The sequence below is a fragment of the Sceloporus undulatus genome, chromosome 8 (genome assembly GCF_019175285.1).
Source record: "Sceloporus undulatus isolate JIND9_A2432 ecotype Alabama chromosome 8, SceUnd_v1.1, whole genome shotgun sequence".
Taxonomy (NCBI): domain Eukaryota; kingdom Metazoa; phylum Chordata; class Lepidosauria; order Squamata; family Phrynosomatidae; genus Sceloporus; species Sceloporus undulatus.
In genome coordinates this window covers 1,168,396-1,184,946 of record NC_056529.1, presented here as the reverse complement: position 1 = coordinate 1,184,946, position 16,551 = coordinate 1,168,396, and the positions used below count along the sequence as shown (strand labels likewise).

Genomic DNA, 16,551 nt, shown 5'->3' with positions numbered 1-16,551 from the left:
TAATAATAATAATAATAATAATAATAATAATAATAATAATAATAATAATATCCTTTACAGTGATAGACCATGCCAGGGGGCAAAGGGGGACACACAGTCGGCCAAAGCCAAGACAAGGACCCTCCCCTCTGCCTTTCCACTGGGCTCCAAGCAGGGAAGAGTCACGGGTTCTCCGTCCCCACGTGCCTTTGCCTCGCCCAAGAGTGTCTTGCGAGTCAGGCATTCCTTCTAATAGGGAAGAGAAACACTCGGAGGAGGAGGAGGAGGAGGAGGAGGAGGAGGAGGAATACATGGCCAGAAGCAGGCTTTGCCATGATTGTTGCAAAGGCTCCCTGGAAAGTGGGTTTCTATTGACAGCATTCCTCTGCTGCTTGGATTGGGTGGCGTCCTACATTCTGCCCTGAATGTCCTACATCTTGTCCTCCTCCTCGGTGGCGGGGAGGATGACGTCCGGTCACTCTGCCCAGGACAGGGACTCCCGGGGGCTTCCCTCCCATCTGTCAATCGGGGAAAGAAAGGGGCGAGGGGCACCTCCAGACTCCAGGGATCTCCAGAGGAGAGCCCCCTTCCTTCCTTCCTTCCTTCCCTCCTTCCTTCCCTCATTCTTTCTTTCTTTCATTCCTTCCTTCCTCCCTCCCTTCTCCTTCCCAGGCTTTGGACTCACGCAGGAGGCGCTCCAAGGCGCCCGGAGGAGCCGCCCGAGCCATGACCGCTGCCTTCTCCGCCCGTCCCCTCGGAAGTCCGGCCAGGCCCCTCCCCGCTTGACCAGGCTGGGAAGGGAACTGACCCTGGTCTCCCAAGCCCAGCCCTCAGGGCAGCCCTAGGCCACACTGGGCTCAGGAAGGCTGGCAAGAAGGCCTGTCCCCCGCCTTGGCACAAGATTCACCCCTGGGAGGAAAGGAGACAGACCCACAAACACACCCTTTCAGGCTGACCTGGGTCAGCTCCAAAGCAGCTTTGTCAATTGTCAGCCCACCTGAGTCCAGGGCTCAGGCCAGCCCTAGGCCACCCACGAAAAAGGCGCCCCCCAAAAGCCTGTCTCCCTTTGGCACAGCGTTCAAACCTAAGGATACAAACACACCGACTGAAGCAGGGCAGCTCACCCTACTTTTAGGCTGCTGTCACACTGCAGAAATAATGCAGTTTGGCACGGCTTTGACTGCCATGGCTCCATCCCATGGAAGCCCGAGATTTGTAGTTTGCTGTGGCACCAGAGCTCTCTGACAGAGAAGCCCAGAGAAGTCAGACATTCTGCCAATGCCAGGACTCCACCACACTGAGCCAAATGCATCAACGCCATCGTGTGGAAGAAGCCCAGGCCCAGGGACTAGTCCAAACCACCCCGAGAAAGGCAGAGTCCCACTGCCAGACACAAAGACTTGATGCCCATTCAGTAGTCTTCAGGCTTTCCAACTTTATTAATGCTGTGTGCACAAACATCACATTTGAAGCTGTGTTCCTATCCTGTTGGGCCACAGAACCAGGAAGCCATAGCTTATTTGCAAAAGTTGCCACTTTCCATGAGGCATGCTGCACTTCGCACAAGTCTTGCAGAAGTCCCTGCGCAAGCACCATCACCATCGTCCTCCCGTCCTGAAATCCCAGGACTGCAAGACACCCAGAAGAAGAGCTTCCCTCCAAACCCACGGACTGCTTGTCTTTCGCTCCATCTCCATCATGTGTCTCCATGGTCATCTGCAGAGGGCCCTCTGGATCCGAGCGCAGGCCTCTCTGCGTCCCAAGGAGACCATCATTTCGGCAACGGCAGGCCCTTCCTGAAATAGATACGAATGCTACCACCAGAGGCTCTCTGCAAACCCAAAGAAGGTAACTACTGCCTTCCAGAGCAGATGCTGAAAGGAGGAAGGGTTGAGAGGTTTCACCTGTTGGCCGCTGAGGGCCAAGCGGAGCAGCTTCATCACGCTGCTGTATGGGGTGCCTCTGATCTGCTCTGGAAGCTGCCGCAGGTCTTTGCTGAGCTCCTCCGTGGTCAGAGTAGCCACCGGCCGTTCCAGCAGCCTTATGAGGGAAGGAATGGACATGGTCACCGCCCATGGCCAGAGCCCAAAGGCCAAAGTCGGGCATTCAGGAGGGCTTGCAACCGGTTCCCCCCCACAAGGAACATTAACAACAGCCATCCCCTGATGGTGTCCAGAACTCTCTTGCCCCACATGGAGAACCTCTGGGCTTGGGGTGGCTTCTAAACAGTCCCTGCTTGCCCCAGATCTGCATCTTGAATACACCACAGAGCAAGACCAGGGCAGATCAACTGTCACTGCTTCCCCACGTTGTCATTGTTTCTGACTTATAGCAACCCTAAGGCATGGGATTATCTCAGCAAGATTTGATCAGACAGAATCTGACACCATCCTCTGAGGCTGAGATTTGTCCAAGTTGGACAACCAGTAGGTTCTCACAGATGAGCAGAGAGGATTTGAAATCTGGCCTCCTGGAGTCCTAGTCCAATTTTGGAATCATTACATCACACTGGTACAAGGATTTATTGGCAAGATTTCTTCAGAGGAGGCTTGCCGTTGCCTTCCTCCGAGGCACAGAGAGTGGGACTTGACCAAAATCACCTGGTGGGTTTCCACAGCCTAGCTGGGATTTGAACCCTGGTCTTCCAGAGTCCTAGTCCAACACTGAAACCATGACACCACACTGGCTGTCCCCAAAAGTCATGGGGGAACTTCAGTATTTAGTTCTAACTTACCTGAGGACTAGCATTCCTATCTTCTCTGCCTCAACTGAAATTGTTTGTAGTTCCTCATGAGACACAGAGGGCCGGATCCACAAGAAAGCGTATTTTGGTGACACCAAGTCCTTCAGCCCGCTGACATGGCCCTGAAAGGGAAAGACAGCTGAGAGTCAGAGGAGGAGAGAGTCCATACTGCAACACACACAGGGCTCCTGTGTGTTAACAAGGGATTGGGAGACCTTCCGTACAATGGAAATAGCTAACAATCCTTGTCTTCACTGCTATGTTGCCATTCAGGAGGCCAAATACAAACTGACCAGGGCTATGGTCACTCAGAGGTAAGGATGCAAATCTTAGATTGCAGTTTTCTTCCTGGTGCAGGAATAAAAGAGGTATCTCTGTGTGGTTTTCACCTGATTTTTGTACATTCTGAAGTGTCTGCGGAAATTATTCCATACAGAAATACATTGGGGGTTTTGCATGGAAATTGTGGTGGTTTTGTGTGCATAAAACACATTTTTCATGCTCTCCCTCCCTCAAAACTTCCAGACTGAGGGTTTCTGGGATGAAAACACCAGTTTTGCACTAAAAACAACCTGGTATGTGTTTTTCTGCAGAATGATTCAAGGTGGGTGTACCAGAAACAGCAGAAGCCTCCCTTCTCTGTTATCCTTCCCAAAAGGCTTTCCCAGACACCAAGAGACTGATGTTTTGGCAGGGAAATGAATAGCAATGAGGATTCTTGCCCCTTCAACTCAGAGGTGACTGTTTGGTGGGGAAAGGCTGTCCCCCTGGACTCTTGCTTCCCCTCTGCGTTCCTTCCCAGCCGGACTTACTCTCCTCAGGAGGAGCACCTGCTCCACATAGGGCTTCTCCAGGACCCCTCTATCCACCAGCTGATGCCCATAGGCTTCCTCCACAGCAGCCTGCAGCTCTGCCACCAGCTGCGGCCTCAAGGTCTCGTCACCGATCCTCTGAGAGAGGTGGATCCTGTGCAAAAGATCTCATTAGATCCCACCTGAGAGAGCCAGCCACCTTTGTGGAAGGAGCCCATAATGCTGCAAGCATCAGAGAATCATAGAATCAGGGAAAAGGTGAGCATCACATACAGCCAATGGCGACATGTGATCACCACCACTAGCACACCACTACAGGCCTCATTTTGCCCTTACATGAGAAGAAAAGGACCTCAGTTCCAAGTAGATGGGAAGCTGTGAGGAAAAGTGGGAAGCTGAAGAGAAAAGAGAGCTCATGTTGGACTAGGACACTGGCAGACCAGGGTTCAAATCCCTCTTTGGCCATGGATGCCAACTGAGTTGCCTTAGGCAAGTTACCCTCTCTTAGCCTCAGAGGAAGGTGAGGTGAACCCCCACTGAACTAATCTTGCCAAGTAAACCTCATGATAGGGTCACCTTAAATCAGAAGCAATTAAAGGGCACACAACAACAACAACAACAAAAAGACAGGAAGGGAGTGATCCTGAGAGAAATAAGTGTTCTGGAGCAGGACCTGCTACAAGGCATTCACAGGTCCCCTCCAAATGAAAAGGGCTAGAGGGCCTCCAGAGAAGTGTCAGCCCCACCTGAACATTCATTCCTCACCTGTTGAATTCAGTGAGCTTCTCCAGGTCCAAGAGAGCAGAGTGCCTTTCAATTCTGCCCATGTCAAATTCCTTCACCAGATCCTGCAGCTTCCTCCCCATCCGGTTCTCTGCAAAAGAGAGAGCAAGGCTGCTGCACTAGCTCTGGGCAGCCATTTTGCGTGACTGCAGCCATCTTCAACAGACAGATGCCCCAACTGCATTGCCTTACTGCGTATTCACCCTCTTTTATTTTGGCAGCTAGAGGATCATAGTCCATTAGCCACATGCAAATGTGTATTCCACAGATACCATCCCTAAATAAACATTTTTGGAGGCCTACATTTTGGTCTGCTTGCCTTCCTATACACAGCTCCAGTTACCTGCAAACCCAGAGCCACAGTTTGTGATGAGGTCCAGCAGGGCCTCCGGAAGGCAGCCATCTTGAGCAAACCCCTCAACAAAGATGTCTCCCTGCCTCTTGGAGAGCTTGCTGCCATCTTTGTTGAGGAGGAGGGGGAGATGGCCAAAGTGAGGGGGGTCCCAGCCGAATGCCCGGTAGAGGAGGAGGTGCTTAGAGGTGGAGGTCAGCCACTCCGTCCCACGCAACACGTGGCTGATGTGCATCCGGTGGTCGTCCACCACATTGGCCAGGTGGTAAGTGGGGAACCCATCGCTCTTCAGGATCACAGGGTCCCCTTCTACACTGGCCACCTCGTGCCGGCTCCAGCCGTAGATCAGGTCGCAGAAAGGCTCTGCGTTCTCCTTCAGGCGAAATCGCACCGTGTGGTCAACGCCCTGAGACATTTTCTCAGCCACCTGCTGGGAGCTCAGGTGGCGACACCTGTTGTCATACCTTTGGAGGAAAGAGAGAGAAATAGTGGAACAACCACCAGGGACCCACGTTTAGAGAAAAGGCAGAACATAAATAAAATATTAAATGGCATGATGTGAGACCCCACCACCACCATCTGCCCAGCGAGGGGTCCATTGCCAACCCACCGGGGCGTTTGCCGGTTCCTCAGGGCCTCCTTCTTCAGGAGCTCCAGGCGCTGTGGGGTGCAGAAGCAGCGGTAGGCAGCGCCCTTCTCCAGGAGCAATTCGATGGCCTCCCTGTAGAGGCTGAGGCGCTGGGACTGCTGGTAGGGGCCAGCTGGGCCTCCTTGGCGAGGGCTCTCATCCGGGGGAATGCCTGCAACAGAGAAAGGGGGGAATCACGCCAGCAGCTATGGAACGCCATGGCAGAATCAAAAGTAGACTCTGGTATGGGAACCATGCACTGGCTGTTCAGATGGTGATGGGCTGCAGATCCCTACCAGCACTCCTCACCATTTGTTATGCTGCCTTGACAAAATCAGAATGCAAAAAGTCCACTGTCTGTGCTACAAAACACACTCTTATTCTATCACTGAAGCCGCAGGAGATCTGAACATGAGGCAGCATTGGAAGGCACAGCAGGAACTAGCACTTAAAACTGCAGAAATAATCCAGTTTGAGACTACTTTAACTGCACTGGCTCAATGCTAGGGAATCCTGGGAATTGTAGTTTATTGTGGCACCAGAGCTCTCTGACCTAGAAGGCTAAATGTCTCACAAAACTACAGTTCCCAGAATTCCCTGGCACTGAGCCTAGGCAGTTAAAGTGGTCTCACACTGGATTATTTTTGCAGTGTGTTTTGGATCCCAGTTATTTTTTAAGGTATCGGAATTGATGCCACCATCATCCCAGAAGCATGAAAGAGCCGCAGTGGACAGAGGATGGGTCACCTGCCCACTCCAGCATGTCCTCGATGCCCTCGGCCGCTCCGGGCACCACCCGGCTCTGGTCGGTGTCCTCCAGCCGCAGGATGAAGCATCCTTTATGCTTCCTGGCAAAGATATAGTTGTACAAGGCAGTCCTCAGGCCCCCCAGGTGCAGAAACCCTGCAGAGCAGAAAAAAAGGAAAGCAGGACAAGGGAGTTTCAGACAAAAGGCCTGTCATTCACCAAACTCTCGTTTGCACTGTGGAATTAATCCAGTTTGGCACTGATTTGACTGCACTGGCTCAATGCCACAGCAAACCCATTGGTTAAGAAATTCCCACGAAGATCACAACTGACAACTTAATTACCTCCAGAGACAACCTTCCCCCAAAATGATGTTTTGAGAACCACTGCATGGACAATAAGTTTCCCACCAAACATCCCCACAACAGCAAGATAACAGTTTATTGTTCCCAACAGTATATCACCTTGAATTAAACCACCAACATGCTTATAACTTCAAAGGCCACCTGTTGATATTCATTTTTACAATCTTTTCCCATATAGTTATTCCATCAGGCTGGCCTAACATTGTGAGTGACCAAGACGTTGCATCTCTTCCAAGGCTGAGAACTGTAAAACTGCAAAGGCTATCCGTCACCATGGTTCCCATTCCTCTCCACTGCATTCCTTATCTTCACTCTAAGGCCCCATACAGACTGCCAAAATAAAGCTGCTTCAGGTCACTTTAGAGGTATGCTGTTAAAATGATGCATGCATCCTAAGAGTCCGGAAGCTGCATCAAAGTTGCGCTCCAGTCCTTAAGACTGGATCATGGCTTTGGCGTGGCTTCCAGACTCTTAGGACGCATGCAACATTTAAACAGCATACCTCCAAAGTGACCTGAAGCAGCTTTATTTTGGCCTATCTGTATGGGGCCTAAATGTTAACCTTTTTGCCAGACCATCTAAGTGCTTAGTCTGCTTCTTATCCCTCTGCTTCTTCTAGTATACACATGCATACATTCCAGATTCTTCCATACAGTATTTTCCAATTGCAAATATGGAAGAATCCAATCAATCAACAACAACTTATGGAAGAATCCCCATTCTATATTAGGGTTCTGACACATGGTTTCCAGACCCTTCACCATTTTAGTCGCCCGCCTTTGGACACATGGCTCCAGTTTTACAACGTCCTTTTTGAATTGTGGTGCCCAGAACTGGGCACAATATTCCAGGTGGGGCCTGACCAAAGCAGAATACAGTGGCACTATTATTTCCCTTGATCTAGATACTATACTTTTACTGATGCAGCCTAAAATCACATTGGCCTTGTTAGCTGCCGCATCGCACTGTTGACTCATGTTCAACTTGTGGTCTACTTGGACTCCTGGATCCCTTTCACATGTATAAATCTCATTCACCCAGGTGTCCCCCATAATCCTATATCTGTGCATTTCACTTTTCCGCCCTAAGTGCAGTACCTTACATTTCTCTGTGTTGAATTTCATTTTGTTAGCTGTGGCCCAACCTTCTAGTCTATTCAGGTCATTTTGAATTTTGATCCTGTCCTCTGGAGTATTAGCTATTCCTCCTAATTTGGTGTCATCTGCAAATGTGATAAGTATTCCCCCAATTCTGTCATCCTAGTCATTGATAAAGATGTTGAATAGCAAACTGGGTCCAGGACAGAGCCCTTTCTGCCTCAGTCCCATTATTTATTCTTTATATCACTGTTTATACTTCATTTCTGGGCTTGAAACTTGGCTCTATTTATTTCTGTCACATTTCTGTGGGGAACCTCAAAATCATGAGGTAAAACTTGCCTGAACCACGATATATATATATATATATATATATGAGCATGTCATAGTGTCAGCAACTCATCTGAGCCCTGTAACCAATGCTGGCATACGGCAGAGTAAACTGGCAAATTCAGAAATGTGGTTCTCAGTCCTCAGTTGAGAGAACAGCAGCTGGATGTCTTCCAGGAACTGAAGAAATGCAGGAACCTCTGGGGACTCTCAGCAACCGATGCCAGGCTTCAGCTGATAAACGACCAGACAAGCCAAGTCTCCCGAAGTGCTTTATTTACAGTGCTATAATACTGATCACAAACGGATACCAACTCCTACTACAACCCACAAAGCAATCACTGGAAGCCTCTGTGCTTATACAGCCTTCAGACCATGCTGTCTCCCAAACCCAGTGACTTCCAGTGTTACATTCTAAAGTGTCCCCCTGTGCAATCCAGCTAGATCAGTGATGGCGAACCTATGGCACACGTGCCAGAGGTGGCACTCAGAGCCTTCTCTGTGGGCACATGTGCCATCACCCCAGCACAGAGTTTGCCAGTGTTTGTTACTGGAAAGCCAGAGGGACATGGCACTTTGCAATAAGGAAGTGGGTTTGGGGTTGCAATTTGGGCACTTGGTTTCTAAAAGGTTCACCATCACTGAGCTAGATGTTTCATCATCCAGGCTTAGTGCATGCAGGCATCAGAGGCTATGAGCATCAGCTATGCTTGCTCAGCCTTGTCCTTCTCAGTGCTAGATGCTCATGGTCAGACACACACACATCTAAGCATTTCCCAGTGTGCTGACTTTTACCCCTGACGCATAGGCCTTGCTGCAATGAGAAAAATTGCCTCAGAGAGGTGATGTTTCCCTCAGGCTAAGGCCAGGTTACTTTGCATAAATGAGGCCTACTCTTGACAGTGAAGCCATTACATTTTACAGGGGGGGGAAACTGTTGCCATTTAGGATAACCTTCCACATCCCAGGCATTCCTCAGTGTGACTATAACCCCCATCATCCCCATCCATTACGGCCAGCAGCCATAGCAGCTGGAATGGTGGAAATGATCCACCGTATTGGACTGTTTTATCAAACAGTCAGTACTTATATGGCTGTGGGGTTCTGGGCACATTTCAAAAAGGATGTGGAGAAACTGGAGTGTGTCCAAAGGAGGGCAATTAAAATGGTAAAGGGTCTGGAAATCATGAAGCCCTATGAGGAGAGACTTAGGGAGCTGGGGATGTTTAGAGACAGTTAAGGGGGGATATGACAGCCCTGTTTAACTGATTGAAAGGGTGTCACATTGAGGAGGGAGCAAGCTTGTTTTCTGCTGCTCCAAAGAACAGGACCCAATGGAGCAATGGATGCAAGCTCCAGGAAAAGAGATTCCAGCTCAACATTAGGAGGAGCCTCCTGAGAGTAAGGGCTTTTCGACAGTGGAACAAACTCCCTTGGAGTGTAATGGAGTCTCCTTCCTTGGAGGTCTTTAAGCAGAGGCTGGATGGCCATCTGTCAATGGGCATGCTTTGATTGGGCTTTCCTGCATGGCAGAAGAATGGGGTTGGACTGGATCAGGGCCCTTCTTGGGGTCTCTTCCAACTCTATGAGATTCTAAGAAGAGTGGAAATCACTGAAGGCAGAAGGTGGGAAGAGCTCCTCCAGAAGACCATGGGAAGCAGCTGGCAGAAAACCTGAAGGGGCCAGAGGCAGATGATGGGAAGCAGGCAGAAGAGACACTGAGACCTTTGCAGGTATTTAAAAAGGGATGTAAAAACTGCTGGAATCGATGCGTCTTTCCTGAGTCTTGTGATCTTTATGGGATTCAGGGGATAATAGTCACACACTGACAGCTGGGGATTCCCTCCTTGAGGGCAAATGGCAGCTGGGGGGGGCAAATAATGCACCCCAGTCCAGTCTCCTGTGTCCCTCTTTAGCCTTGTACGGATCAAGTACTAAGTGCTCTGTTATTGAAGGCATCATGCACAACTGGTGGCCCTTTCCCTGGCATTACAAAGTGTGGCTGCAATAGGTTTTAAGTGGCCCTGAAGGTAAAGGTGACACTCTCCAGGCCTCTTCCATACCTCGAAGTTCAGGCGGAAGCACAGAAGGACAGCCGTGCTCCCATACATTGCAAGGGGCTTAGGTTTAAAGAGGTCTCCCAGGCCTGTCCTGTATCCAAGGGCTGCTGCCATCGGGGGACCAGGGCTGGGCCTCGAAGCCTCCCCTTCTCTTGGATCCAGGAGGGTTTCCAGAGCAGGAACACAATCGCAACTCAAGCACCGCTGCAGCCAAGGACCGGGCTTGTTACCTGTGGGGCTGGGTGCGAATCTCACCCTGACGGCGCCGAGGGCAGCGGAGGCCGCCGCGAAACCCATCCGAAGCACCGGAGGAGGAGGGAGCCACAGCCGCGGCTCCGGATTGGCTGCTCCGCCTGAGGGGCGTGGCCTCGCCCTGGAATGTCCCTGGCAGCTCAGGAAAGGGAAAGAGGAGGCGGGGCTTATTCCTAGTGGGCGGGGTAATGGGCGTGGCCTCCCTGGCAGTGCCTCCACCACGCGACCGGAAGGGGCGGGCTACGGCGGCCGCGGAGGGCCAATCGGGGCGGCGAGGCTCTTTACCCGTCATCCCCCGCGGGCGCGTTGTACACAATCATCATGGCCGCCGCCGCTGCCGCTGCTGCCGCTCCCGGTACGCCTGAGGAGAAGGAGGAGGGTCCCGGGGAGGGAAGGGGCCCCAAAGGCCGGGGCTCCCGAGGGGCCCTAGCCCTGCGGGGCTCCCCGCTTCGCCCCGGCCTCGAGCTGCTCAGGCTCCCTTCCGAGGAGGCGAAGGCCCTTCAGGGAGCAAGCAGCCTTGAAGGCGGTTTGGAAGCGCTTTAACTGCCGTGGCTCCCTGCTGTGGGATCCTGGGATAGGAGCACTGAGCCCCGGGGGTCCAAGGGCCTCCTCAGCCCTTCAGCGCGGAGGGAAAGAAGCAGAGCCAGAGCCACCTGCCTTGGTCTCTCTTGAGGGCTCAGGAAGGAGGGAGCCGCCAGGGCTGGAGGATGGGCTTTGCAGCAGGAAAGGGCTGGGAGCCCCCTCTGCCTCGTCCAGAGGCTCTCCTTTTGGAAGCCAGAGGGGCTTCCTTGCCTTCCCTTCCCAGGCTCCTTGGTCTCCGCTGAGGTCTTTCTCTCCCGCAGACTCTGAAGACGCCAGCATGGAAGCAGAGACCCAGAGCCCCCCCTTGGGCTGCAGGGAAGACAGCCAGAGCGACTCCCTCTCTGCGGAGAAGCCCCTGGAGGAGCCCTCGGGGGAGCCGCCGGACGAAGCAGCCGTCAGCAACGGAGGGGAGCCCGAGACGGAGAAGGAGCTGGTCGAGCTCAAAGTCATCTGGAACAAGAACAAGTACGACCTGAAGTTCCCGCTAGACAGCACTGGGGCCGACCTCAAGCAGAAGATCCACTCGCTGACAGGTGAGCGGCCTCCCTGGGCCCTGGCTCCCTTCGCCTCCGGAGGGTCCCTGGGTTAAGGCAAGCCCCTCTCGCTCCCTTCTTCTTTGCCAGGCCTCCCTCCCGCCATGCAGAAGGTCATGTTCAAAGGACTGGTGCCTGAGGAGAAGACACTGAGGGAAATCAAGGTCATCAGCGGAGCAAAAATCATGGTGGTTGGCTCAACCATCAACGACGTCTTGGCCGTCAATACGCCGAAGGACGCCGCGCAGCAGGAAGTCAAGGCAGAAGAGACCAAAAAGGAGCCCCTCTGCAGGCAAAAAGTGGGTGGTTTGTTAGGGAAGGCTTACAAAATATGGCCATAGGCCTGTCTAGAGAAGGAGCCCTTGCACTTAAGTGGTCAGTTGCCCTGAAGCTCTTTGGCTCTTGGTCATTAGTGTAACAGACCAGTCCTAGCAAATCTTGGCGTGTGTTTTCCTTAATACGAAACACTTTAATGTTGACAAAGCTTGGATTGTATGCTATCAGATTCTGAATGCTTTTAGCGTTTCTCTGAACTGGGTTCTAAACTGTATCCTCTTTTACTCTTCCTATAATAATAATGACAGTTATTTATATCCTGCTCCTCTGCGCAGGGCAACCAGGGCATCTTATAACATTAAAATATACAATCCCATTTAAGTTGTTCTGTAGCATTTCTGCGTAATAAGAACCACGTTGTTAAGGAGAGTTCAGGATGTGCCTGCTGTTCTCTGGAAGAGATATTGGCCCCATACAGACAGGCCAAAATAAAGCTGCTTCAGGTCACTTTGGAGGTATGCTGTTTAAATGACACACGTGTCCTAAGGGGCTGGAAACCACGCCAAAGCCACGTTCTGGTCCTAAGAACTGGAGCATGGCTTTGGCACAGCTTCTGGACTCTTAGGACGCTTGCATCATTTAAACAGCATACCCCCAAAGTGACCTGAAGCAGCTTTATTTTGGCAGTCTGTATGGGGCCATAGATAGGGCGAATACGTTGTTGGATGGTGTTTTAGATTGTATGACTGAGACATGATGACAGAGTACTCTCTGAGATTTAGTGACCACATCTTGAGTCACGTAAGTTTGAGTGTTTCTTCTGAGTTTGGTAAACTTCTCATAGAGGTTCTTTCAGGTGGCCAAAGGGACTGCCCTTCGGAGCTTCCATTAGGTTTTAATTCTGATTTTTACTTTTTTTTACAGCCACACAGGAAAGTATTGGATAAAGGAAAACCTGATGACGTGATGCCTTCGGTCAAAGGTGTCCAGGTGAGTGAATAGGCAGCCAAGGCCTATAGTGGTTTCTGGGCTCTTCCTTCTCGGCCGTAGTCATCCCGTTCAGTGGCTTTTCTGATTGCAAAGCTTGCAGCCCCTTGTCTTGTTCACAGAAAATCTGTTTGTTTGTTTTTACCTTTTAGGAGCGGTTGCCAACTGTTCCTTTATCAGGCATGTACAACAAGTCAGGTGGAAAGGTCCGGCTCACCTTTAAACTTGAACAAGACCAGCTCTGGATTGGCACTAAAGGTGGGTGCTCTTTGGTGCTCCTGAACGTTTACTAGACTTCCCTGAACTTGTAGAGGTGCCTCTTGGCTTCCACTGTATGGTTTCAGTAGCAAGAAAGAAAGAGAATAGAATTAGAAATCCAAACTACGGCCTGTTACAGTCTGCCAAAATGAAGTCTCTTTGGAGGTATGCTGTTTAAATGATGCATGCATCCTAAGAATCCAGAAGCTGCACCAAAGCTGCACTCCAGTGCTTAGGAATGGAGTGTGGCTTTGGCGCGACCTCCAGACTCTTAGGACCCATGCATCATTTAAATAGCATACCTCCAAAGAGACCCAAAGCAACTTTATTTTGGCAGTCTGTAACAGGCCTATGAGAGGTATTTTTTTTTTCTATCTGAGACAAAGATAGAAATAGCCTCTCAATTTCTTGCTGTGTGATATTGCAGGCCATTGGCTGGTTACATTTTTGTCAAATTAATTTCAACAGCTCAAAGGACATTGTAAGTGCCAACTGAATTTTTTATAGCCGAATGCTAGATGTGCCGTTCATTTTTCCTTTTGTCTTAGAGGTGAAATGTTGCTACTTAGGTGGGGAAATGCAGAAAAATATTGAAATATGCTGAAAATATTGTTTGTGCTGAAAATACTGGAATGAGATGTGGAGCTTTTTTGGAAGAGAAAAGATCATTGGGTCCTGGTCACAGTTGGGTTGGGTGCCATTTTGAGAAAATGTTTCCTTCCTTACCCTTTCCACTGAGAAGAAAAATCTCTTAAATGAGGATCGGAGGAAAGGTGTGAGGTGTCAGCCTGCTCAATCTGTGACATTTCTTGTTTCCTTACAGAAAGAACAGAGAAGTTGCCGATGGGATCCATCAAGAATGTGGTGAGCGAACCTATTGAAGGACATGAGGATTATCACATGATGGTAAGTAACCTTACTGAATTGTAAGCCCACCTGCTCTTGCAGCCATTATGTGTACATTAGCCACTCTGAAAGCCTTAAGCTTTGCTGACCCTCCTTATTGCTGAGATAGCTTAGACAATATCACTAACAGCAGACAATAGCTAGAACATCATGTCAGAATACTTAGGACTTGATGGTGGATAACTAATTTGTTTTTGGCCCTCGTGTCGCATTTGCAGGTGGTCTGGCGCTGTGAGGGGAATGAAGCCTGTACTTGCGCATTCCACCTCATGCTTACTTCAGGCACTGTCCCACCTATAGTTTGTTATTACATTGGAAAATGGCAAACTATGGCTTGGACATTCTCCCCTTGGAAAAACAGGTAGCGATGAAGAATTGGAGCAAGGAAGGGCATGACACAGAGTCCAGTTCCGAGACAGACTATTACCCTTTCAGGCTCTGGCACTCTGTGTCTGTAATATGGTGATGGTAATGGTCTCTACATCCCTGAACTCTAGTTGGAGTTTATGATATAATGGCTGGAAGCCTGCTGTGACATACATAGGCATACATTTTCCTTTGAATGGAGCGCAGGGGGCTTTTCCCTAGCACCTTGTGCTCTATTACAAACCTCTCTCCCCCAGCAGTTATTAAGCTCTGGGTTGGGGCATGAAACTGCACAGGAGCAGAGTCTGACATGGATCTACTTGATCCATGATTGTGGCCAATATATACAAAATTCACTAAAGGGTCAGGATTGGTATTAAGAGGAAGCTACACTCCCTCCAAGTGTAGTGGAGTCTCCTTCCCTGGAGGTCTTTAAACAGAGGCTGGATGGCCATCTGTCATGGATGCTTTGAGAGTTCCTGCATGGCAGTATAGGGTTGGACTTGATGGCCCTTCTTGGGGTCTCTTACAACTCTATGATTCTATGATTCTTCCTGACTGGTTTTGCCGCACCTGCGTTGAGTGGCATTTGGTGTGGCATGGGGGCCTTTTAGACTGAGCCCACTCTCCTCCTCCTTCTCCGCTGCCTCTTCTTCTGTAGGCCTTCCAGCTTGGACCAACGGAAGCCTCCTACTACTGGGTCTACTGGGTCCCTACTCAATACGTGGACGCGATCAAGGACACGGTCCTGGGGAAGTGGCAGTATTTTTGAAGGCACGCTCACCTCTGGCACTGGAGACTGTCACGAACCAAAGGACACTGTCGGGAGAGGGGCCTGGACGTGGCTCGTCCTGGAACATCTGGATCAATTCGATCCCAGTGAGGCCTGGGAGGACGCCAGAGGTGGGGATAAACTCTCGCCATTTAGTTTATTTTCAACTTTAAAAGAGCAGCCACCGCCCTTGTTCTGCAGTCAGCTTCAACCATATTTAAAAAAAACATGATGGAAATCAATAAATCTTAATTCAGAAACCCCTGTGTGTAATACACTTTTAACTCTGCCAAGCGTACCCCTTTGGGGTTTTTTTTAGCTTCTGTGAGGAAAAGGCTGACACGCTGCTGTGGATTTTCTACATGATTTGGACAAGAGACAGATATTTTTTCATCATCCTTTGCTCGCAAGTGTTATGATTTGGGGTACTCTTGTGACTGGGAGTTTGAAAAATAGTTTTCTCCCTCATTCTCCTTTTAACATTACTTTTAATATAGTATTAAAAGAAAAAAACAACTTTGAAACAGTATGCAAACTTGGGGTTTCATAAGCCATATCTTCCTGGTCTGTTTGTTTCCCTGCAGCTTTTTATGGTGCAACTGTTCACTTTGTCTTCACCCAAAGACACTTAAGTCCTATTAAAATTCTAGCAGTGGTGCCAAGATGAAGGTTTCCTATTGCTGAGAGGGAAGAGGGTCATAACCTTGTGGAGGGTGGGAAAGAAAGTGGACATAAAGCCCAAGAGACTTGTTGCTTAATGTTCTTTGCCATTTTCTCACCCGCTGACATCTCTAGGGGAGCCTAGACTCCCTTAAGGAGCGTCTCTTGGCCAGTTCTCCTATGAACCAGATCACCTTGCAGCTGCCTTTCGGGTTTGGTGCCTGGCCCTTTTCCTTTTCCCAGTGCTTGCATCGTTCTAGCATCCATGGCACTTCCCTCCAGTTCCTTCTAGAACTGGCCAATTCACCAGGTACTGGAAGGGAAGTCTTCCTGGCAGAGGAAAGGGGCTGGCAAGATGGCCTCTATGAACATTAGCAGCTCACCATGCATTCTAGGGCTATTGGAACCTGGGCTGTATTCTGTAGCAAAAAGGTGGCATTTTGAGGGTCTGTACTGAATTGGTTGCACTTTCAAGTGATGTGTAGTCTTCTAGGAGACAGCAGCAGTTAAGATTGCTTTTGAAAAGTGGAAGGATTTTTCTTTTGTGTTTAACTGGAACTATGATGGTGGTGACGAAGGACGGTCATTGTTTCATAAAGTGGTGGATTTACTGACACGTGTCGAGTGTGTTCTGGTTGGACCTCTAAGAAGTCCCCTGCCTTCCCAAGCAAGTTCCCTTTGCCTGCGTACAGCATAGTCAGGGACCTTAAAAGCAGTGATTCTATGAATTGAGTTTGTCCTGTTGGGAAAAGAGCTGGAATTCTAGGCTTGTTCACTCGGGAGAAACATGCTGGAATTTTTGTTCTGTTGCATGAGAACAGCCCTGAAGAGTTAGACCTGGAGTTAAGACTTCTTTTGGATTCCCTGATGGGCTGAGTAGGTCCTTCTGCTTTCTGCTTCAGCCCTTGTTTCTGGCTGGTGTGCTTCGGTGGAGGCAAATCTTAGGCAGTGGTTAACCAGAAGTTAACCACAAAGGAATCAGCTTGAGTTTGGATGAATCTTGCCTCCTATCCAAGCATCGCCAGATGACTAGAGGTCTAACACATATCCAGGTTTTGAAACC

At 49.9% G+C, this 16,551-nt stretch overlaps 3 protein-coding genes across 9 annotated transcripts in view; 1 reads left to right on the top strand and 2 right to left on the bottom strand.

Moving 5' to 3' along the window:
* Positions 1-765, bottom strand: part of GGA2 (golgi associated, gamma adaptin ear containing, ARF binding protein 2) — a 9,393-nt gene extending 8,628 nt beyond the window's left edge. For 5 of the 7 annotated variants that reach the window (XM_042438092.1, XM_042438096.1, XM_042438094.1 and 2 more), the window contains exon 1: positions 665-765. In XM_042438092.1, coding sequence (XP_042294026.1) covers positions 665-707 — 43 coding nt within the window. In that variant the 5' untranslated portion in view covers positions 708-765. The remainder of the gene's footprint in view (positions 1-664) is intronic. The other 2 variants (XM_042438095.1, XM_042438098.1) reach the window with 1 other exon arrangement.
* Positions 766-1,394: 629 nt separating this feature from the next.
* Positions 1,395-10,238, bottom strand: EARS2 (glutamyl-tRNA synthetase 2, mitochondrial). Its single transcript, XM_042438699.1, has 9 exons — positions 10,127-10,238; positions 6,045-6,200; positions 5,280-5,469; positions 4,661-5,133; positions 4,300-4,408; positions 3,535-3,688; positions 2,714-2,844; positions 1,884-2,019; positions 1,395-1,775 (listed from the first exon to the last, which is right to left on the bottom strand). The coding sequence occupies exons 1-9, from the start codon at positions 10,191-10,193 to the stop codon at positions 1,692-1,694; spliced, it is 1,500 nt and encodes a 499-aa protein (XP_042294633.1). The 5' UTR covers positions 10,194-10,238; the 3' UTR covers positions 1,395-1,691.
* Positions 10,239-10,380: 142 nt separating this feature from the next.
* On the top strand, positions 10,381-15,088 carry UBFD1 (ubiquitin family domain containing 1). Its single transcript, XM_042438169.1, has 7 exons — positions 10,381-10,503; positions 10,991-11,263; positions 11,354-11,562; positions 12,464-12,529; positions 12,679-12,784; positions 13,608-13,690; positions 14,718-15,088. The coding sequence occupies exons 1-7, from the start codon at positions 10,470-10,472 to the stop codon at positions 14,826-14,828; spliced, it is 882 nt and encodes a 293-aa protein (XP_042294103.1). The 5' UTR covers positions 10,381-10,469; the 3' UTR covers positions 14,829-15,088.
* The last annotated feature ends 1,463 nt before the right edge of the window (positions 15,089-16,551 follow it).